The sequence below is a fragment of the Sparus aurata genome, chromosome 1 (genome assembly GCF_900880675.1).
Source record: "Sparus aurata chromosome 1, fSpaAur1.1, whole genome shotgun sequence".
Lineage (NCBI taxonomy): Eukaryota > Metazoa > Chordata > Actinopteri > Spariformes > Sparidae > Sparus > Sparus aurata.
Window position 1 is genome coordinate 36770924 of NC_044187.1, and position 23199 is coordinate 36794122.

General features: G+C 39.7%; 1 protein-coding gene across 11 annotated transcripts in view; it reads right to left on the reverse strand.

Moving 5' to 3' along the window:
- The window catches only part of LOC115588090 (teneurin-3), a 742469-nt gene that overhangs the window by 84895 nt on the left and 634375 nt on the right, over positions 1-23199 (reverse strand). For 7 of the 11 annotated variants that reach the window (XM_030428416.1, XM_030428476.1, XM_030428465.1 and 4 more), the window contains 9 exons: positions 22880-22999; positions 18246-18329; positions 17151-17275; positions 16375-16630; positions 15091-15192; positions 9448-9642; positions 7270-7470; positions 4522-4707; positions 2976-3002 (listed from right to left, as the gene is read on the reverse strand). In XM_030428416.1, the coding sequence (XP_030284276.1) occupies positions 2976-3002; positions 4522-4707; positions 7270-7470; positions 9448-9642; positions 15091-15192; positions 16375-16630; positions 17151-17275; positions 18246-18329; positions 22880-22999 (1296 nt within the window). The remainder of the gene's footprint in view (positions 1-2975; positions 3003-4521; positions 4708-7269; positions 7471-9447; positions 9643-15090; positions 15193-16374; positions 16631-17150; positions 17276-18245; positions 18330-22879; positions 23000-23199) is intronic. The other 4 variants (XM_030428484.1, XM_030428503.1, XM_030428457.1 and 1 more) reach the window with 1 other exon arrangement.

Consider the following 23199-nt stretch of genomic DNA (forward strand, 5'->3'; position numbering starts at 1 on the left):
GCTGTGGATTTTAAAGGACCTTGGCATGATGTTTACATTACACGGTTAAAGTCACTGTAAAAACCAACACTAGCATCTGTTTTTGGTTCTGTATTGTTTGTTTTTGTTGCTGGTATATGTTTCGCTGTGTTGCTATATAGATATACATCTATCTATATCTATATATATATATATATCTTTATATCGATGTATATATATATATCTATATATATATATATATATATATATATATATCTCTAACTATCTATATATATATATAGATATAAATCTATCTATCTATCTATCTATCTAATATATATATATATATATAATTTTCATGTGTGTGTGTGTGTACATTGTACATGTACATTTATTCTCATTATTTTTTATCTGATCTATAATACTTCAAAACAATCGGAAAATGTGTTTAAGTTGAGTGACTGAAGTCATCCCATTCAAAGGCTGCAACAGGCAACTCATCGAACCGGGCTGAAGTTAGTTTCAGGTTGGATATTCAGCGGATATTCACTCAGGTCCAGCCGCGACTTTAATGAGGTTCGCCCAGTGTGAGCAGCAGGGGGACAGTCAGCTCACCTTGGACGTGTGGGGAGAATTATTTATTTCTTAGCTGACGGCAACAACGGGACAAAATAAATGTAAAGAGAGACATAGTGGAGCCGTATATTTTCCTGCTTTTTTTTCCTTTGCCAATCACACCTATGACAAGTGTTAAATGATAAAATAAGGTGAATAAAATAAAAGATAAGAGACATCCTGTATCTGTTTCTGCGCTCTTCTTCATTTTTTTAATGTATTATAGAAATATCGGATCGGGACTCAGGCAAAAAAACCTGATCGGGACATCCCTAGTATGTATGTATGTATGCATGTATGTATGTATGTATGTATGTACGTACGTATGTGTGTATATACGTATGTGTGTATGTACGTATGTATGTATGTATGTTTGTATGTATGTGTATATGTATGCATGTATGTACGTACGGATGTATGTATGTGTGTATGTACGTATTTGTGTACGTATGTATGTGTGTGTGTATGTGTGTACATATGTATGTACGTATGTATGTATGTACGTACATATGTGTGTATGTATGTACATACATACGTACGTACGTACGTGTGTATGTATGTATGTATGTATGTATGTATGTATGTGATGATGAATCTGATGATTCTGGGAAAAAAAGTTATCAAAAAAATAAAAGACTTGGCCTGTAGCCTTAAGTATGGTTCCAGTATTTTCAATGCTTAATATATTGCAATTAAGACTATTTTTTGACAAAAAAAGGAAAAGAAAAAAAAGGAAAAAAGGGAACTTTGAAACAGTCTTAAGACCTTAGTGTCAGGAAATCTAATTTCTTGAAATCTCTTTATACAGAAAGGCAGAACGTGAGAGTGTGGTTGTCTTGGTGGCGAATGGGTAGATGGTAAGGCGATATAGTGGTGGGACTAATCATCACTATTGCAACATACCACAGATACAATATGTTGTCTTGTGATACTTTTTCTATACACACATACTATCAATAAACCGGTGCCAAATACCGATATATTTTATTTTAAACGTAACACTGCTCATTAGAGATTCAGCTACTTTGGTTACCACTGCCAGAAGAGCCACTACCCCCTGCCTCCTTATAGAGGTTCTGAACAGACGGGTGATGGTCAGATGGGTAGTAATTGTATGTGACAGCAAAGATTAAAAATGCAAGCAAAATAACCAGCCATTAGCAGCTATTTTCAGACTCTCCTGTTCAACACTAGGAACATAGTTTGCTTAAGCTTAACAGTCATTAGAACATATGGCCTGTGTGTGTGTGTGTGTTATTTCTGTTTATTTACCCCTCATTAGGCATTATATCCCTGACCTATTTCTTTGTGATATATGTGTATCGCAGAATTGCTATCATTGTGATAAAGTTAATGGAAAATGAAGTGATCGTGTCTTTTCCTATCATATCGGATCATGAGTCTGTCTGTGATGTGCATCTATGTCCCATACACTATTTCCAAATGAAGGAAAAGTCAAGTAAAAAGTAGTCTTTTTTAAAATTACAGCCAGAAATAACCTTTCCCAAAAATGTGACTGCAACTGTATTCATTAAATGATTTAAAGGAAGACAACATCAGAAACTTTCAATATAGGTCTGTGCTTGTACAGAGCGTGGCTGCTACAAGTAAAGTATGCCTAGACTGTCAGACCGTCCCAAGCCACTACAGATTTCAAATATTGTATACATTCTAAAATATCTACTACAGAATAAGGACAATGATGTAGCTTCAACATACTGAGCAGTATGACAAACAAGTTGAGCTGGATCACTAGTCTGTTAATAAACGTGACTGAGAAATCTTAAAATACAAGTTGTCAAAGTCAAACCAGTTCACAGTAAAAGGATAAAAAGACAGAAATCTAATGTGTGAGATCTAAATAACGTCATACTTTAGGGACTTCCTCCACTGTTGACTTTCTGGCCATGTTTTGTCACTTTTGTTGTAAAATAATAATTAACTGGTAATATGGTCAGGGGTGTTCCAGAAATCAAAGTAGTTACTTAATTTAATGACAAAAACACAGCATTCAAAAACTAAATACATAAAGCTACTTCTGAGGAACCAGCAACATACAAAGCATAATAGAGCTGTAAAGTAAAAAAGAAAAATCTCAACATTTGAATCATTTTTTTTTTATCTGAAAACAAGAAGTGTTCTGCCTTTGGTAAAAGAAAATAATTTTGGCTGAGAAAAAAAAAAAAAAACACATTAAAAATTCATTAAAAATGATGAGTTGATTGAAAAAAAAAAAACAAGATAACATAAATGTTCCAAAATAAATAAATTAACAATTTAATAATAATAATAAATCACTAAAGCAGCCACAGTGCCACATTACATGAAGAGAAAGGCAAAAGGATGAAGGCAGGAAGAGAGAAAGCCAGTGATGAGGAGAAGAAGAGAAAAGAATACCCTACCTTTTACTCTAATGTCCGGATTGTGGGCTTTAAGGAGGAATGGAAAAAAGACAGAACAAAGATAGATGAAAGGAGAGAATTTAGTCTAGAAAAAAGGCAATACAACTGTAAAAAAAGAAAAAAAAACTTCCAGTATCACCATCAGTGAGTAGCTGATTGCAGAAGTCAAACTGTGATTAGGCAGGCAAATGCAGAAAGCAGAGATGTAGAGATTCAATCAGACACAGAGAGGATCAGTCAATGAGAAAAAGGGAAGAAAGATACAATTTAATCATATTTATCTGAGACAGCTCACTAAAAACACTAGCATGCCATCGAGGAAATGTTCAGAGTCTGTGATCAGGCTGACCATAGTTAACATTTTGTAACCATATTTTCTTGTTCAAACCTGGACTGCACTGGATGAATGAAAAAACAGGGTAGTATGTAAACTGGGATATTCCCATGCTGACATGTAAAAATAGATAAATAACGAACATAGAAACAATTCTACAGTGAGGTGACAGTCTCCAGCAGAGTCTAATAGGAGATGTAAATATGGTAGTAAGAGATGGATAGACAGAAGAACAGAGCAGCACCAGCTGATTGTTGGCTAGGCATTCCTTCTCCATGTGTGTCAGTGTCTGTGTGCCTATGTGACAAAAACTGAAGCCAATTTACAGCTCTTTCCCAGCAATACTGTAGTTGTCTGTCTGTTTGACAACAAATAGCTTTTTAAGTGAAGGGTTTGGTAGGGAGCTGAAGCTGCCACAAAGGCCTTGCCACTCATCTGTTTCACTCTTTGACAAAGTACAACAGAACTGGGTTTCTCAACTCACCATGGAAACTCACTCAGAAACACAATCCCATTGTAAGTTCTGTAGGTAACATGCAACATAAAGAGAGGTAGTTTTCCATCCATGACCGCTAAGCAACAGTTGTTCTTTTGTGGTTTTATCTGTTTGAATGTCAAAACAATCCAGCTGAACATGCAAATATTGAGGATATTCTTTCATCGCTTTTTGTTTTACGGCCAGAACTGTATTGTTTGTCCCACCAGCTCTGAAAACCCACACTATGTGTTTAGCACCAAACAAACACAGTTAGTGATTACTCAGCCAGTCACTGCATTTAGCAGCTAGAGATTGAAACAACATTTCAAATCAGTGTTGCTTTTTTTTATCTTCTCAGTTCTCCAGCAGCAACATACCTTCGATCTTCAAACCAAAAAAGAATATTAAGAACACAATCTGATTGTGTGATTGCACTAGTGCAGCTGATGTGCCACCTGGTAAACATGACTTCCAGATTGTAAAAAGCTGAATTGTCCTTCAGAATTAGAATGAAAAGTTTGGCCATTTCACTGGAGAGAGCTGACAACTCCTTTTTATGACCTGGGGTTAGCCCAATAGGCTGTATCAGTTACCTATAGTTCAAAAAGCCGGCTTCCCAAAAAAGGCTGTTTGCTTGTATAAATCCTATGTATATTATTTTGCAAAACATTTTCCCATCTCAAAACACTTTTCTGAATTGTGTGTGTGTGTGTGTGTGTGTGTGCTCCACTCACCAATATTGCAGTGCTCCCCTGTCCATCCCTGGTCACACTCACACTTCCCCTCCTTACACACTCCGTTCTTGCTGCATAGTGGGTGGCAGGCCTTCTGGTCACACACAGTTCCAGTCCAACCCTCCTCGCACCGACACACACCGCCATAACAGACGCCATGGCTGCCACAGTCCACTTCACACACCTCTGTTAGAGAGAAAAAGAAAAAACATATCACATTCAAAAACAGAAACACAGTATACATATATACTGCAGTTACTGGCTCGTGGAACATCAATATTGTAATTTAGCCACTGGCCTTGTTTAAGTCACTAAAAAACATAAACAGCACAAACAAGGCCATTCATATACATCTTTGTTAGTTATTGCTCCATGTGTTGTCTCACTGCAACAGACAAGGAATAAATCAAAATAAATCTTGCTGATGCTACGTTACCACCAGCTCTCTGAGAGGCATAAACTGAGGCTACTGCTGCTAACATTTAATGTTATGCATGGGGGCACTTCTTTTTAGTGAAACTAATGAACTGCTGATACAAATTGTACATTAAATAGGTTTTGTTCGATTAGCACTATACGGCAGTATATACTATGGTCAGTTGTAATCAGGGGTATAGTGCTATTTGTTTTCAGGACTAGAGTGCACCTAAGATGGCTCATGCATGCGTAAACGTGGATGATTAACCTCTGAAATATTTTTTTTCATCAAGCTTAGTTTTCAATGTTTCCTTTTCTTAACTGGGACACTTTTGGAGTGGGTGACAACAAACAGCCTGACTACAGCAGGCAGGCTTATTCAGAGCCTCTGCAGTGCAATGTAACTTCTGTCATAATGTTTTTCCCACTGTGAATATTTTTGCAACTGAAAATGTCTGAGCCGAAACTCTTAATTGACTTTTGAGTGTGTTGAATGACAGAATGACACTGTACGTGCCCAGCTCATATATATGTTCAGCTTAGCTGATGAGAAGATGCCACCCTTTGTTCAAACATGCCATACAACTAAGTAGTTTTAACACTACACTACACCCTTGGTTGTAATCCTTAACGTTACTCTTACCTGTCCAACAGAAAGCATGACACTTGCAAATATTTCTCTATCATCAGAGATTTCCATCTGGGAAAGACAGCTTTTATTCTTGTTCTATGCTGTTGCTTGCCCGACTTCATGGAGGGTCTTTGAGTTTTCATTTATTCAAGGCCCTGGGATTTTCTTGTATACAATAAGTATGATCATCTATCCTTTTTTAGATTGTGGTTTCAAACATCTCACAATACAAGTAGTTTGGCAGGAGACGGCAGCCACTTGCTCTTAACAAACTCCTCCTACAGCTTGAGCCCAATTGACTTGACATTTCGACAGGCCAATCTTAACACATTTGGGATGAAAAATTATCAATAGCTTTAACTTTTATTGAAGGGTGTGGCTGTCGCAGCGTGGCGATTTTTGATGAATCACCATCAAGTTGCTGAAAAGACACTGTACATGGTCAAATGTGCACCAAACTGGTAAGAGTCCTGCCCAAAACACATTTATATGCAAATATTGAGTTATAAGCACAGCGCCACCAGGTGGTAAAAATTAATGATATGTTTATATAGCAGCAACCCCTGCGGCTAGTTTGATGTACATTCATGAAATTGATGCACATATCTATCTAAAAAAAAAAAAAAACATGCGTCACCTGCTGGTTGTGGGTGTGCACTGTAGCTCCTACTGTAGATAAATACAATTATTTAAACCCCCGTCACTGTCACTGTGCCAGTACCTCAGCAGTCACAGCAATTGAAAAGATTGACATGTGTAATAATTGCATGCTTCGCTAATTTGATCAACCAGACCAATGGCAAGAGTTATGGCTAAAAACGTGTTTTTGAAATCAAAGTCACCTTGACCTTTGACCACCCAAATTTAATCAGTTCCATGAGTTATGGTGGACTTTAGTGAAATTCTATCAAGAGTTTCTGAGCTATCATGTTCATGCAAATGGATGGGGGGAATGTACATATGGATTGAAGGACCGTAGAAGCATATACATTCACCTGTGCATTCATCTTTTCCAGACTGCTCTACTCCTCACACTGTCAAGAGACAGTCTTCCTGTTTGCAGCAACTACAAACCACAGCTTCAAGGTGTCAAACAAACTGTAAGTCATCTTGAGACCAGAATACTTCTATTTTAGCTTCTCTTCACTGGCCGCTGGTTATGTTAAATATTGATTTGGAGATCTAACTGATTTTACTGAAGTCTTATTGTGGATAAGCCCCTAGCTATGACACTGACCTTGTACCTCCTCACAAGCTGAAGTGTGAGATCCTCAGGCAAGGTGCTCTGGCTGTTTCAAACTCCTGGCTAACTTCTGAAGGTGAACATGTTTTTGCCATCAGGGTAGCCAAGCTGTTGAAGAATACACTTCCTGTGAAACTAAGCCTGGCTAAGGCACTATTATCCAATAACTAAATAGGAATCACATTTACAGGTACAGATTTTGTAAAAGGGACTGTCTTATTCACCTCGTGTATTATCAGTTGTTTATGTATGACATCTTTCATGCCTGTTCTGAGGGGATCGCTAACATCTCCAACACTGTTATCTTAATTATGCTCAGCTCTGAAATTGCTTTTTGTTGTCATATCAGGGTGATCCTGCATGTTCATGATTCTGTAAGCGGATTTTAAGAAAACCATTTAAAAAATGGTTGTTATATTCACATAACACAAGTCATGCCATTAAACATTTAACACACCTAAAGAGCAGTCGGGCCCAGTCCAGTTCTTGTCACAGGTACACGTGCTGGTTTCCGTGTTGAAGGTGCCATGACCTGAACACTGGTCCGGGCACATAGCCTTGGCAATCTCACAGCTCGCTCCACCCCAGCCTGGCTGACAGTGACACTCGCCATGAATACACACGCCATGGGCTGAACAACTTGGGTCTATGCAGTCCACTAGAGAAAGAGAGATGAAGAGTTAAAAATATACCAAATAGTTTATTTATTACATGCATGTGTGTGTATGGAATAGAATGGAATGGACTTGATGGCAGAGCCTGCCATGCAAGGGGTCAACCTGGTCATCCGGAAAGATACAGCTCTTACTATTGGAAGTGCCCAACAATATGTCTATGCATGCAAACTCACACATTAATGGAACAGCCACCAAGAGCAATTTGGGGTTCAGTATCCTGCCCACAAAAAATGGCCCACCTTCCAATTAGTGGATGACCTGCTCTCCCACTGAGAATCTTTGCAGTTCTTTGCAGCTTTCAGCTCAGTGTTTGATTTGCTTGTCCCACTGGCTGGGTTTTAGTTTCACAACCCCTGTATCTAAAGTTAATTGGATGAGGAGTGAAGAAGTGGCTTGTGGACAAAGTGAAACACCTGATAATGGACCACCAAACCAACTTCCAGTTGAGAAAAAACTTCAGCTAGGAGCTGGAGTACAGGAGATGATTGGATCTTATCAACAGTTTTATTGCAGTTGAGGATGAAGTAGTTGACTGCTTTAACCTAAATAAAGAGAACGAAGCCTGCACCATATAAGAATTTCCATACATAATATTTAATCGATTCAGTGTGCAAAACCAGCTTACTACACATTCCTATGGCCCATACGGTCCATTCACCTCAGGAAATAATGAATTAATATAATTTGTTATATCATTTTTACACAGAATTTGTAACAGGCATCATTCCAAATAAATAAAGCTCAGCGTTCAATCAGAAGACTATCTTCTAATTCACCTCTCTCCCTGCTCCCTCTATTAACCTGACCATGGGCGTTTCATGTACTCTCTCTCCATTTAACCAACCAGATTCTGCGTCAAACACTATCAGCCAATCATGTCTCTGCTGCTTAAAACTGCTTTCCTCTATGCTGTCAGTTGTCATTTCAGGTATTCGTGTGACCCTCCTCAACCCCATCCTCGATCAACTCTTCATATCCTTTACTACTCACCAAAACCAAATCCCCTGTCATCAGATCTACAGGACTTTCTTCCTCCATCACAACCACCAGTGTCTAGACTCCATCGGGGGTTGTCCTACTCATTAACTCCCCAAATATTTCTTCATTACAATAGAGTCTAACTGCTCAACTTTCTCATTCTACTCGTACATATGGCAATAAATGTTCATGTTCACTCGAAAAATACGAGTCTCTCCTGATTGAGCCACATTAAACAATGATCCAAAAAGGCTTAAAGCTATGTTGAACATATGAAAGGTCCAAAGGAACTCACATATCCACACACTCAAACCACTGTCAAAGAAGGACCTCAATGTCCTGGTGCTGAAGGTCAGGAAAAGGACTTAAAATTGAACCCCACCCTCTTTTGTAGACCACTCATTAACCAATTCCAGGTTCCCCCTCCCTAATCAACTGTGTGTGTCCAAACTAGTAAATGTAGATTTGTATCGATCAATTCAGATTAAATCTATTCATGTACTACATCGATCCTATTCTAGCCAACTGGCTGTCAGTAATTATTAAACAGTAACCATATACCATTTTGTGTGTTCATCAGACAAAATGAACTGACATCCTCCCGAATACCTCCATTAATGTGATTGTACCAATAATAATAATCCATCTGATACGACATGACATTTCTTAACTTTCTTGTTTGGTTGTCAAGAGCAGTAATATGGGTTTGAGAGATCTAAACTTTGCGAGGGAACCAATTATGAATTATATCCAGTTATGCATGAATGTGTCTGTTTCATAAGTAAACGTCTGGGGTAGAAATAAATGAGTGCAAAATATTTTGTTTAGCTTGACCTTTAATTGTGTAGTGATGTCTTCATTAAATTCCAGAATGTCAATAATTCAAAATAATGCAGAGCAGTGTTAAAATGTTCAGCACTACACCTGATAACATAACTTAATTTGTAACAAATTTACCCTTTTGTGTCCATTCTTCTTACCTTCTTCACAATTATCACCCTTATAACCAGTGTTGCAGATGCAGGCACCCATAATACAGATTCCATGTCCTCCACAGTGGATGTCGATGCACTGGTTGGCTGGCACGTCGCATTCAGTACCTTTCCACCCGCTGTAGCACTGGCAGCGGCCACGGGAGTACTGGCCATTTCCACTGCATAGTACTGGACAGGCAGCTAGACCAGACACATGAAGAAAGATGGATCGGTAAGATAAACTGGTTTTACAAAATGACAAAAACCAGTCAATCCCCCTCAGCTCCACAATTTTAATTTAGTCAAAGCCAACAGTGTCGCTATGGAAGCAAATTTGTACCATAATTCAAATTAAAATGCATTTACAGAAATGCTTTTTCATTTTCAGAATGTAGCTGCATTTTTTGACTCATAAATAAAATTAGTAATAAATCATCCAAATTGCATTCTCATTTTCTTCTTCAAGACTGATCATTTTGTAACTTAATTCAAATGATAAAGAAAAGGACATTTAAGATTTAATATTCAAAAGATGGCCAAGCAAATAGGTACCAAAATTCAATTTGAAATGTCAAATTTGAAAATTAAAATGCATTAGCCGAAATGCTTTTTCATTTCAAAGTCAGAGCTGCATTTTTGACTCATAAATAAAATTAGTAATAAATCATCCAGATTGCATTTTCATTATCTTATTCAAAATTGCTCATTTTGTTACATAATGACAAAGAAAACTGCTTTTTCGTTTTGAAGCCCTCCCCCCGCAAAAAAAGGTCCAAAATTCAATTTGAATTCGCAATCCCAAGCGGCGCAGGAGAGTGACGTCAGCGGCCTCTCTTCTTCTTCAGCCCCCAGTCTGACCGACCGTGCTACGCATCTACGTTAGGGGGCGGCGGGGTGCTTATTCGACACTGGAGCAAGAGAAGGGACAAGAGGAGAGTGTGAAGGCTGTGTTGGTAGCATAGACTGTGGTACATGTTTTCAGAAACAGCGGGGAAATCACCACCATGTCCAGTTCTGTACTGCGGTCAAGCCAGCCATGGTTCGCGTTTGCTTGGTTAAATCAGCCGCACATTTTTTTTCCAGTGCGAAATTCTCTAACATTTACGGTGATCGTAATGAAACCGCTCTGAAGAGCTGCTGGCAGTGACGGTGGGTCAGACTGCAGACTCACAGTCAGACCCATGAAACACACACGGTACTTTACAGTCAGTATTCCCGGTAATAAACTGAAGGTATCAGCTGGACCGTACGTCGACGTCGCCCCCATATTGGATGTGGCAGCTCAGCCCCGTGAACTAATACAAGTCAATGGAGTGAACTTTATAAAGCTCCTTCTACAAAGTGCTATAATGTCTCTCTCTCTCCCACACCCACGCACCTGCAGCGGGTCATAAAATCACCGGCCGCTTTATAGCCTGGAGCCCCGCCTTTCTGAAACCCCGCTGTTCCGAACATAGACTTCAATTCATCGTAATGGCGGGGTTTCCCTTTTTTTCAAAGACCCCGCTATTCCGAAAAGTCTATTGGGGAAACCCTCCATTCCGAAACCCCCCCAACTCCGAACGGACTCAATCAGAAAGGAAACGGAGGCTGCACATTTATCCTTTTTTCCTTTGTGGGTTCAAACGGATCATGTGGCTGATTAACCGCAAAACAAGCCTGCTTCATATTAATGACATAACGCTCATTATGCTTCAGCTGGACAAATGGCTGTGTTGAATTGAATTTATTTTATCATGCTAAATATCCGAAATTGTATGAAAATTGCTCCAATGCGTTATACCGATCTTCGTGCATATTCAGACAGCCTGATATGGGTTCTGAGCAAAGGAATGTCTGTTTTCTCCCCCGGTCTGTTGTCAGCAGGAGCGGGGGCTGCAGGCTCGCGGCTGGGTGAAGTGGGCTCAGGCCAGAGTTCAGCCCAGAGAGAAAAAAATTGTATTTCTTTCGCTCAGTGGGAGATCTCCCACAACAAAGTGGATGAGAAAGCAAGGGGGACAGATCTGCCCAGCAAACATCAGAACGCAGAGTGCAGTCTACTTTGTCTGTGACCTGGTTCAGCACCCTGGACAGCTGCCTGCGTAACTGGATGTGGGAATTTGATGCATTTGAAGCCGCGACATTTGGTTTAGAAACGTCATATATGATAACATTGTTTCGAGTCGTAAACAGTTCTGTAAGTGGAAGAAATAACAATCAATTAGGCTATTAGTGTTAGTCCTTCTTCATATAATGTTGTGTTACAGTCGCACAGCTGGAGACCGCTAACAAAGTTAGAGACAAGAGAGACAATGAATGAAATCCCGCGAAATGATGTGCGGTCAATATGACCGCTTATGGCTGAAATAGGTAAAACAAATCACATTTTCTTTTCCTTTTGTGTAATTTATATAAAAACTATTCTCAATTAAAATACAGACACTTTTAGAAAAATGGTTAGAAGTTTGTAATGTTTGAATTTTGTTTACATCGCAGATTGATAACTTAATTGTGATAATGTTCAAAGTTATTATTATTATTATTATTATTATTATTATTATTATTATTATTATTATTTCACACACAGCAAGTATAATGGTACTGTGCTAGGTATTCTTTTCGTGGTTCTTGGTGCTTGGAGCAATATTGTTGTTGTGGCATTCTCGCCAATAAAGCGAATTTGAAATGAATTGAATTAATAAACCTTTAGATTCTTGCCTATAGACTGATAAGTGTTGTGTTTACAAATGAGCAATACATCCAGATATCTTGAGATTTGTATTGTCAATGGGAATTTAAATTTAAATGTCAGGCGATGTTTTCTTCATGGAAATTATTTTTCGGGTAAACAATTATAAGAGAGAGAGGGAGCGGACGGGGGATCCGTTGTGTGACAGCGGAGCGGAGGGTCAGCAGCTGGATTTTGCACGCACGGTCAGTATTAGTAGGTGTTTGAGGTTTATTACGTTTGCGGACATTATTATATTCAATGTAATAATGTAACAGCCTTTGCGTGCGCACAGTTTGCGTGTGTAGGCCCGTGGTCATGATAATCCGTCTATGGCTATAAGAGATGGATACACAATCAATTTCATGTAGTTTTTATTGAATCAAAAATACATAGGTAGCCTATTGTTTCTCCTCTGCTTTTTTTTTTTTTTGCTGCAAGCAAAAATATACTACATAATAAATGAAGGTAGTGACATAGGCCTATTAGCAATAAAAAACAATGAGTTATGTGAGTTTGGCCGGCAGGGTTTGATGTAGGAAGTAATGTAAACTTGAAAATCGATTTCGGAACAGCGGTGTTTTGAGGGGAGGGTTGGAACAGCGGTGTTTCGGAGTGGGGGTGTTTCAGAATGGTGGGGTTTCGCAATGGTGGTTTGTCGGAATGTCAGGTTGTCCCCCCTGGGGGGTTGTTTTGTTGTTTTGTGTTGTTTGTGTTGGATGTTGTTGTTGTTGTTGTTTGTGGTTTTGTTGAGTTGTCGTGCCTCGCGTCGCCCCGTTGCCAGATGATTTCGTGTACTACACGCGGTATTTGGCTAAGTCATAGTTTTGCCAAGACTAAAGCTTTTGTGCATTAACTTCTACCAGTGTTTCCCTCCTAACTCTGCTTTACTCTGCCTCCAACGACCTCCCGTGCCGCGACCGAGCCGAGACCTCGCTCCAGCTCCACCCGCCCGGCGCTCCTCCGAGTGCCGACAGGACTGCCAGCTCTCCGGCGCTCCGGAGCGTGGCTTCCCCGTGCACACCCCCTCCTACTCTGACTTTGTCCGTGTTAATATAAACACTCCTTGCATCCAGCTACAGCCTCCTGTCCGCTTCTGGGTCTCACCTTTGCTAAAGACACCTAACATTAACAGATCAAAACAGAGTAAACGGCAGCTATCCGACATCAGATCCACGCTCCTGCCTGCCCCAGCCAGCCCCCACACACCGGCCTGTCGCCTGCGCAGCCGCGCGGGAGGGGACAGGAGAGACACCGGTGCTGCTGCAGAGGAGCCGTGGACTGCGATGACTCTGAGCAGCATGTGAATTACAATATAATCTATTTCTCGTCTTTCCCCCGATGATCTGAATAAGTCGCTAGTCGCTTTTTCGAAATAATGTCGCTTAGAGGGTCTGAAAAGTCGCTAAGTCTAGCGAGACAGTCGCCATGTTGGCAACACTGAAGAAGAGAGGCCGCTGACGTCACTCTCCTGCGCCGCTTGGGATTGAGAATTCAAATTGAATTTTGGACCTTTTTTTGCGGGGGGAGGGCTTCAAAACGAAAAAGCAGTTTTCTTTGTCTTTGTGTAACAAAATGAGCAGTCTTGAAGAAGAAAATGAAAATGCAATATGGATGATTTATTACTAATTGTATTTATGAGTCAAAAATGCAGCTCTGACTTTGAAATGAAAAAGCATTTGTGTAAATGCATTTTAATTTGAATTATGGTACAAATTTGCTTCCATATGTCTCAACTAATTAGTCACAACTAAGGAAACATTTTAGAAAATTCAGGGCATTTCTTTGACCACCGGTGATACAGTTCTTTAATTCAGTAGACCTTTTCGTACAACCGCTATTGAAGCCTACACGTGCAACAGCTGATTGTAGCCCATGTTGCATTGGACATCTGCCTTAGATGAATTTTCTTTTCGTACACGCATCATTCTTCCTTTTTCTTGATTTTTTGGTTGTTGGCAAACAACATTATGGTGTATGATCCCCAGCAACAGGAATGGAGTGTGAATTGGGAAATGCACATGTGTGGAGCATCAGACCCACACCGACCACAGCTGTAGCATAAATGGAACCATGCCTCTGTACGCACTACTGATACAAGTCCACAGCTGTCGGCGGACACATGGTTTTGTAATGTGACTGATGATGACAATTCTTGTTGTGCATTCTTTGTATTCAGAAAAAAGATAACAGCAGATATAAACACAGTGGTTACCTGTCTGAGCAGGTACTGTGGTTGACATAATGAGATTAAAAAATGGACATCTGTGAAGTATTGTCAGTACACTTATTTGGTCTTCCATCTCTTTCTGGGTCAACTGTATTGCTTGCAGTGATGTTTGGTCTGGCTGGCTGGTGGAAAGAAGCTGTGGGCAGTGATAGCTTTAAGGTCTACTGCACTTCATCCAAATCAATGATTGCATCTCTTTCATAATTAATATGTACTTCAGTATTGAAGGTGAAAAAAGAAAAGAAAAATGTAGCAAAATTTATTATTATTTAACAAATTTTTTTTGCCTTTTATCGGCTTTAATTGATAGTACAGCTGAAGATATGCCAGGAAACGGGAAGAGAGAGAGGGGGAAAGACACACGGCAAAGGGCGCCCACGCCGGGACTCGAACCCGGGGCCGCCGCAGCGAGGATAAAGCCTCTGCACATGGGACGCTCGCTCTACCAACTGAGCTAAATGGCGCCTCGAAGCAAAATTTGAGGGAGTTACGGGCCGCCGCATCAGCATGTGCCACCATCACAAGGTTTCAGGTTATGCAACATTTTTGAGCACAAACAGGTGATCCCATTGCAAAAAGCAGGAGTAGACTGAATGGGATAGGTTCAGACTCTAAAAAAGTAAAAGTACAATACTCCAGACGGCGCAGGTCTGTTCAACCTCCCAACATTTCCTGCCTCACTATGGTTGGCAGGGTGTTCGTGTGTGTTTACCTCGAGAGCAGTCTAGGCCCAGAAATCCCGGGAAACAGTGGCATATTCCTGAGAGACAATCTCCATTTCCGTGACAATTCTGAGGACACTCCATAATGGACTCTGATTAGGGGGGAGAGAGAGAGAGAGAGAGAGAGAGAGAGCACACAGTTGTATACCTTAAGAAAAAACACACAAAAACATACACACAACACTGAGAGAAGAGTCCTCTGTGGTTGTCGCAATTACAACCATTCGGTCCAATCAAGACCTTCTAACATCCAATTACCGTGCTGCTGCCTTACTCTCTCTCTCTCTCTGCAGCACCTAACTGGCCGTTTCTGTGACACTACACACACACGCACACACACACACACACACACACACACACACACACACACACACACACACACACACACACACAGACATCATGCTGAACAAAGTTTTCCAATAATTAAAGATACTAACTACTATACAGTGCCTCTGGGTTTGTTGCACCCTCTGATGTGAGGTTCCTCCTAATTAAGCCAATCAGAAACATTATATGTCCAGGTTGCTTGAAAAACAGGTCATAGTGTCATGTTTAACAGACAAAATCAGTAGGTGTCCCTAAAAACTGTGATTTTCCCCCAAAATGGCCCCATTTAGTACATCTGTACAAAAGGTTCAACTGATCGTGAGAATGCAATTAAATACTTTTGCAACAATTTTTTTTATGTACTTTTGAGGTCTTTTAGGGCTTTACTGATAGGTCAGCTCAGAGAGATGACAGGGAACAAGATGAGAGAGAGGGGGGATGACATGAAGCAAAGGGCCACAGGCCGGACTCGAGCCCCAGGCCAATGCCCAGAGGACAAGACCTCTGCACATGGGACAACTTGATCTGAATATATATGATAATGAACAATGGAGAGGCCAGAATCAGGCCAGAGAGTTGCCAGTATGGGCATTATGCCATGTCACTTGCTAATGAAAAATATTTTGAAAAAAAGCTGTTCCCTGTTTCCCTGGCAACACCTGAGGGTTTGACTAGCATCTGGATCAATCATTACAATCCCATAAGGCTTCTGTACTCAAAATGGGAGAAATGGGAGAAATACTAGTCCGTCTAGTTGATAGAACCCTTTGGCTCAGCTGTTAGCCAGAAGGCTAATGCTAGATGTAACCGGTGTGTTAACATTGCTTACAGTAATTATGGATATTATGAACTGTAAAAGTGTACTTACTCATGCTTACAGTAACCTACTAACCAATGATTACAAGACATACAGGAAACATTATTCCAACCATATTGCTGTGCCTCACCTATGACAATGGTATTGTAGGAGACTTGCTCTGTGCTGCGTCCATCATTGTAAAATGCCAGATGCCAGATTCCTGTGTCCAGGTACTGGATGAAGCCAGCCTCGTGTAAGTTCACTGAGCGAGCATGCCTGGCTCCTCCCCCAGAGTCCTCCTCATGCAAACCAGCTGGGTATGCATGTTCCATGTCCGTGTCACTGAGCGCTCGCTTGTCTTTGGAAATTAGGCGACTACCATCTAGTAGCTCTACAAAGTCGTACTGGAAGACAAAAATACATGACAAATTAGACATCAATGAAGATATATTTTTCCTAAAAGAACATTAATGGCTTAATGGCTTGCCATTAAGATAGATGGAGTGTTGGACAGTTGGACCCTAACAGGGTTAGACCCTAACCCTAACCCTCATTACACCTTAATCACAAAAAGAAACATTTACAGTTGCATATGGTGTTATTCTTGTTCATTCTATTTTGACACACACATGTGCACACACACACGTGCTCACATAAAAACACTCAGACACACTTGTCTATTATTGAAGGTGCCAACATTGAGCTGTGATAGGGATGGCATTGTACAAAGCTGTCTTTGTGTTAATTAGTCCCTTGATAGAAGACATGTTTGACAGTTAGACAGAATGTAAGTGTAGCCATTAGAGGGATAGTTTAGGTTTGTTAGAAGTTTGTCTGCTTCATTGTGAACTAAGAATCCATGCAGTACTTCATCTAATAACACTAATAACACACCCTAAGGGATTTAGGGTTTTGACAACCAACCTGTGTGTGTGATGGCGGCAGGCCTTTGCGTCCATACACCCCAACAAGAGCATCTTTCTGGACAGAGATGTTGAATTTCAAGAACTGTGGTTGGTCAATATAGAGCTGAGACCTCCAAAACACACCTTGGATAAAGAAAACAATAACAACAAAATACAGGCAGCAGTCAAAATGAGTGATTTAAATATTAAAACACTCCTTGATTCATTTTCAGAATTATCCATTCTATTTATTACTGTAGAAATCAATATTCTCACACAAAAAATCACTGATTTTACATACTTCCAACACTCACAATGCAACATCTTGCTTCATGTTAACTACATATTTCCACAGACCATAACTAATGGTTATAAATGATGTATAAACTACTACACAAAAGGTTTGTTTTTTTTATGTCTGTGGTAGCCCCACATTCAAGTAACACATTCAACACAGTTGATGTTGTTGTTATTTATCCTACATTCAGTGATAAAAAGGGGGGTGACAAAAGTTACCAAGAGTTGCACCACAACCAGCAGCCTCCAAATTGGTCATACATTTTATTATACACTTTTTAAAACTGTTTATTCAAGTTCAAGTTCAAGTTCCTTTATTAGTACCCAGAGGTAGATTATGTTTGCAGCGGCAGAGTCATTTCCCACACATATTGGAAAACATAGAGACACACACATCATCCAAACTCAGGACAGTGAAAGCTAGAAAAAAAAGGAAAGAAAAAAGAAAAGAAGAATCTTATGGTTTTTAGAGAGTTCTTACAGGTCCTCTGTCATTCTGTGGCGATAGTAAATATATAAGAAGGAAAAAAAAAAAATATATATATATATATACATATATATACGCAAGATGAAACAAAAAGAAAAACAATTATTTAGGTTGTAAAAACAGACATAATGTGTAAGATTTAAAAAAATTCAAAAAAGCAAAAACTGAAAGTGTTAACCTTTAACTCTACTGAGGAAAATGACAATTGAGTATACAATGCTTTGGTGAGATTGTTTTGTTGTGTAAGAGATTTTATACCTTTTGTTCACAGACTGAAAAAGTGAAATGATCAGACAGGTTTATACATGTACACATGTGCATGTCACTAACCTGGTGGTACATCTTGTATCGCGCGTCTGCCCACATCCACCTCTCCTGTGTCTATAGTGTTGTTCTCTACAAGGAACATTTTACCTGCAGAAAGAGTTGGGTGAATGTAAAAAAAGTTGAGTTTCTTCTTGTCATCCATTTAACAATATTTCTACAATGGTCAAAATATAATTTATTTTACAGCCACAGAAAACCTTGGCTTATCCTGAGATCTTGAGATCCTTTGGGGTAACAGTTAACACAATTCACCAAGAACTATCATTATCACTTAACAGTTGATGCCTCTGTGCACCAAGCATGTTGTAGTTTACATCTGTGTCAATCCAGAATCATATATAGTGAAGACTAATGGAATTTAACAAGATATATGAGGAAAAAGACCCCTGCACACTGTCCCTTTCACTTGTGATTAAGTTTCTTGACAATAAAGTTTTGGTACTTAGATATGGTGTTGATAAATGACAAGAAAAGTGCTTTTGTAGAACATTATGATGTCACTGTGATGTGGACCTCTGACCTTTTGGATGTAAATGTTATCACTCCACTGTATACCTTACCGTCCTAGGGGGGCCAACGCGTGACACAAAACAAATGACAAAAGTTTGTGCTTACAACAGTAATAATGTATTTCCAAAAACAAAGTGCGACTAAACATAGTGAAAATATGTACAGCAGTGAAGCCTCTGGTTATGGTGAGCTCAGACCAAAATAACAAACAAAAAACCCAATTTGAACTTACGATCAGTAATCTTACTGAACCCTCTGAAGGAAAAGGAACATTTGCTAACCCTACTTCCCAAACCTGAGAACACACATGCGTGCACACACACAAACACACACACACACACACATACACACACGCATTCACGGCTCAACAGTAAAACAAATGTTTTACTGGTTATATTATATTTGTTTATGATTTAATAAAGGCCTGATTGGCAGGATAAGGTCAACTTCAACCAGCAAACTTTACATGACAACACTGCTAATCTATTCAGCCCTCTCACAAACAAACAGACAAATACATTTAGCCTGTGTGTACATCTTGTTTTCATGCGTTGCTAGTTGGAGTCTGAAACAAACCTGAGAAAAATAGACTGGGCCATGTCTCTCTCTGTCCATATACTGACTGTATAGCATATAATTTGAATATGAGGCTTTACTGTTATTGATCTACTAGTTAGGTAATTGAAGGCCCAGATGCACCAAATCAACATTGAAAACCAGCAGCACCAAAGGTCGACTGTTGTGTGGCCTCATGTTGTCTGTATCTCTGCCAAAATGGCTGCCCTAGAACACAACGGAAGACTACAACTAATGGGCTACCAGCTCATATGGTTTGTGTCTGTGTGAGAGGTATCACAGGTATAAACTGTTGTAGTGATAAAGCAGTGTTTTTTACACTATGCCCACTAATGTACTTACTTCTAATAGAGAATATGAAAATAAGGAGAAACCCCACTGAATGGTTGAAATCATGGCTACTACAGCTATAGGTTCAAGGGGCTTTTCCTTTCTTTTTCCGTTTCTGTTCTCGTGCACTGATTTTCATTATAAAGGCCAATGGAAAGCGTAGACTAGTGCCAATGATGCGGAACACACTGCAACACCTAGGGACACAGAGGCTGAGCAATGGCAAAACCTAATAGAGAATATGAAACTGGGGCACCCAAAACATACATTTAGAAAATAATTGCAATCATAAAGTAGAAATTTTACCAACAAACTAATTTGCTACTACTACTTTATGAGAGAATGAGAACACTTGACATAATACTGATAAGCATTAGGGGGCTTCAATAATTTTGTTCATGTATCAAATGGATTAGCTGCAGAGAATTCACATTTTGATAATGTGTCTTAATTTTGTGGCGTTCCCTCAGTAGAAAATTGTATGGTCAACATGTAAACCATGTACGTGATATAGAAAGTTGTTCTCTGTCTGCCTATTTTTTGGATTGAAAAATGTTTAAATAAATGTGAAACAACAGTTATTAAACTATGTATTGTGCTTATGTGATTAAGACAGACAGAGAGAGGGAGAGTGTGTCCTTGTGAGGGGAAGCCATTTAAATCGAGAGCGGGCTACATCAGTGTTTTCATTTTTTTTCCTTCACATACAGTGTGTATTTTACTGTTACTGCTTGTGATATAAACTACAGAGGTTCTTCAGTAATTTTCAGAAATATCTGGGGTCATTAAAGAACTTTGCTACACAAAGCCCAGGGCCCGTATTCACGAAGAATCTTAAGGCTAAAAGTAGCTCCTAACAGATGAATTTAAGAGCAACTCCTAAAAATAATGGGCGTGTCCGTCGTATCTTTAGGACTCCTAATTTTTGAAAATAAGAGTTATTCACAAAACATTTTAAGCCTAAAAGTAGCACCTAAATCTGGGAGACCTTAGAAGTAGTCCAGAGGACTCCTAACTCGCTAAGACCTGGTCACAGCCGAATGTTTTGGAGACGCTAAACAACAGGGAATTATTAAAACGATGTTGGATGGACCGCGAAGGGATTGAAGTTGTGGTTGAGTTGGTGAGGGACGCAATAACGTCCCCAACCAACCGAAACAATCCAATACCGCCAGAGTTAAAATGTTTGGCAACACTCCGGTATTTGTCTACGGGGAAAATGCAGCTCTTCGCACGGGACTAGTATTACCTGGGGACCTCAAGTGATTTAGAAATTATCCCACCACGTCCGTGTTTCGTGCGGCGCATTCACACAGGATAAGCGAAGTCTGTGTTTTAACTCGAATTTACTGACATTATCCCCCGGGTCGATCGCACCGGAGCCCTTGCTGGAGCAGCACAACGGTTAGATATGGATATTTTTCATATAATAACTGGTGAGCCTGTTGAAAGATGGAAAAATGTTCCTTACCGCATGCTGCCATGCATGTAATCCATCTAATCATCTTTCGAGATTTCGCTCTTCTGATGAGCCTCCTGAATTTGCACCCAAAATGCTGTCAAAACTTTATTTTATAATTCCCAAAGCAGCCTCCATAATTCTGGACCGGGAAAAAGGCAGAAAAAAGGCGTGGAAAACACAAAAAACCTTAAGAAAAACAAAAAACGACCCCAAATCACAGAGATGCCGATTCGCACGGGACTAATATTATCAAATGACCTCTGTGTTTGGTGAAATATGGTAGGTAATTCACGGTGGAATTTTTATTTTACAAATTACAAACGTGGCAGATTTGCACGGGATTAAGATCACAGACAACCTCTGCAATTATTACAAGGTCCCCACGTTATACTAGTCCCATGCGAATAAAGCTTTTGTCAATCGGAAAAAGTTGCATTCTATCAATACACAAATTGTCTTTGACACACGTTACAATATACTGGACATTGTTGCGAAATGGCCCGGATCAACACACGATTCCCGAATTTTAATGGAGAGTGGTTTGACGCAGCTTTTCGAGCAAATGCCGCTTTTATGGACAATTCACGTTTTTCATCGCAATCTTCTAATTTGTCCGAAGCATTTTTGTTTGGCGGGGGGGGGGGGGGGGGGGCGTTAATTAATTCTCCTCATAAACACATTTCTTTATCCAATATCTTTTCATAGGCTTTGTCATGGGCTTGTAGGCAACTTCCTTATTTTCACTTCATGCATTGCGTAGCCTAAATGACTTTTCAACGGGCTGCCCTGTCACTCAACAGCCAATCACCGTTGTCACCGCTTCTAAGTGCGTCCTAATAAAATGACGTCATCCATAGCAACAGAGAGTTACTTCTAGTTTAGGAGTTCACTGTTTTCATAACTAAAAGTAGGTCTCAGCGGCTTTGTGAAATACTTTTAAGAAACAACTCCCACATAAAAACTTTTAGCCCGATTTAGGAGTACTCCTAACGTTAAGATAAAAGTCTTTGTGAATACGGGCCCAGGTGGATAACCCAATGACCTTATTGGACACATCCAGGGATTGTTAGGCTGAGTGGCAAAAAAAAGGTAAAATAGAACATCAACTTAACAAACAAAATATATTAAAACATTAAAAACATTGGATTAGAGTGAATATAGGTGGATAAAAGTGTGTTCATTAAGTTTACAGGATAAATTTCACATTTCTTTAGCACTAAGAAAGAACTCTGTGACCTACACTGCGCAGAGACAGGCAGATAGTAAATACTGCGGACTATGCAGTGAAAACAGGTGTTCATTTATCTCACAGGTTGCAGAGTGCTTATGGGCAACCATTTCAGAGAAGAATGACATTCAATTGCAGGAAGAAAACATAATGTTGTAGATATGTTCAAATGGATTTCCACTGTGAACCCAGACTACATGACCATTGTCAAACAATTTGTACAACTGTCCATGTCCATGACCTCTGCACTCTTACTTTCAATGTTATAATTCAACTGCAGTGGAACTCAACATAATTCGCAATTGTATAAGTATTATAGGATTTAATTATCAAAAGACAGGAGGATGTCTGCAGGGCTGTATGGCAAGGATTATTTATTCTATTTGAAACTACAGTAAGTCCATTGTGTTAGTGCCTCCTGAAAATGTCTGATCAAAGTAAAGATACTTTACTACACCTTCTTCCTCATAGTCTTGATTGCTTTGCCTGTCATGAAAAGAGATTAAACAGTGTATTTAGGTATGAACTTACCATTGTCTGTGGACACCATAAAGGTGTTGGGAGTCGTATCTCTTCCCCCTCCTCCATTTTCAAATGCTCCATATCCCTCACTCTCCTGAAGCTGCCAGTTTAGACCAAACAGGTGCATGGCTGGAGAGAGCAAGAGGAAAAGGAAAAAAAAAAACACAAGAGAGGAACAGGGAGGTTAATAATGGGTCTCCAAAAAAGGGAGATTAAAACAAATAGGAAGTGAGAGGAACAAAATAAGGGGGATAGGAGTACAAAGAAGAAAAGGAGGGAAGATAATGCAACAAGAGAAAAGGAATGGCAAACCACAACAGGTGAGAAAT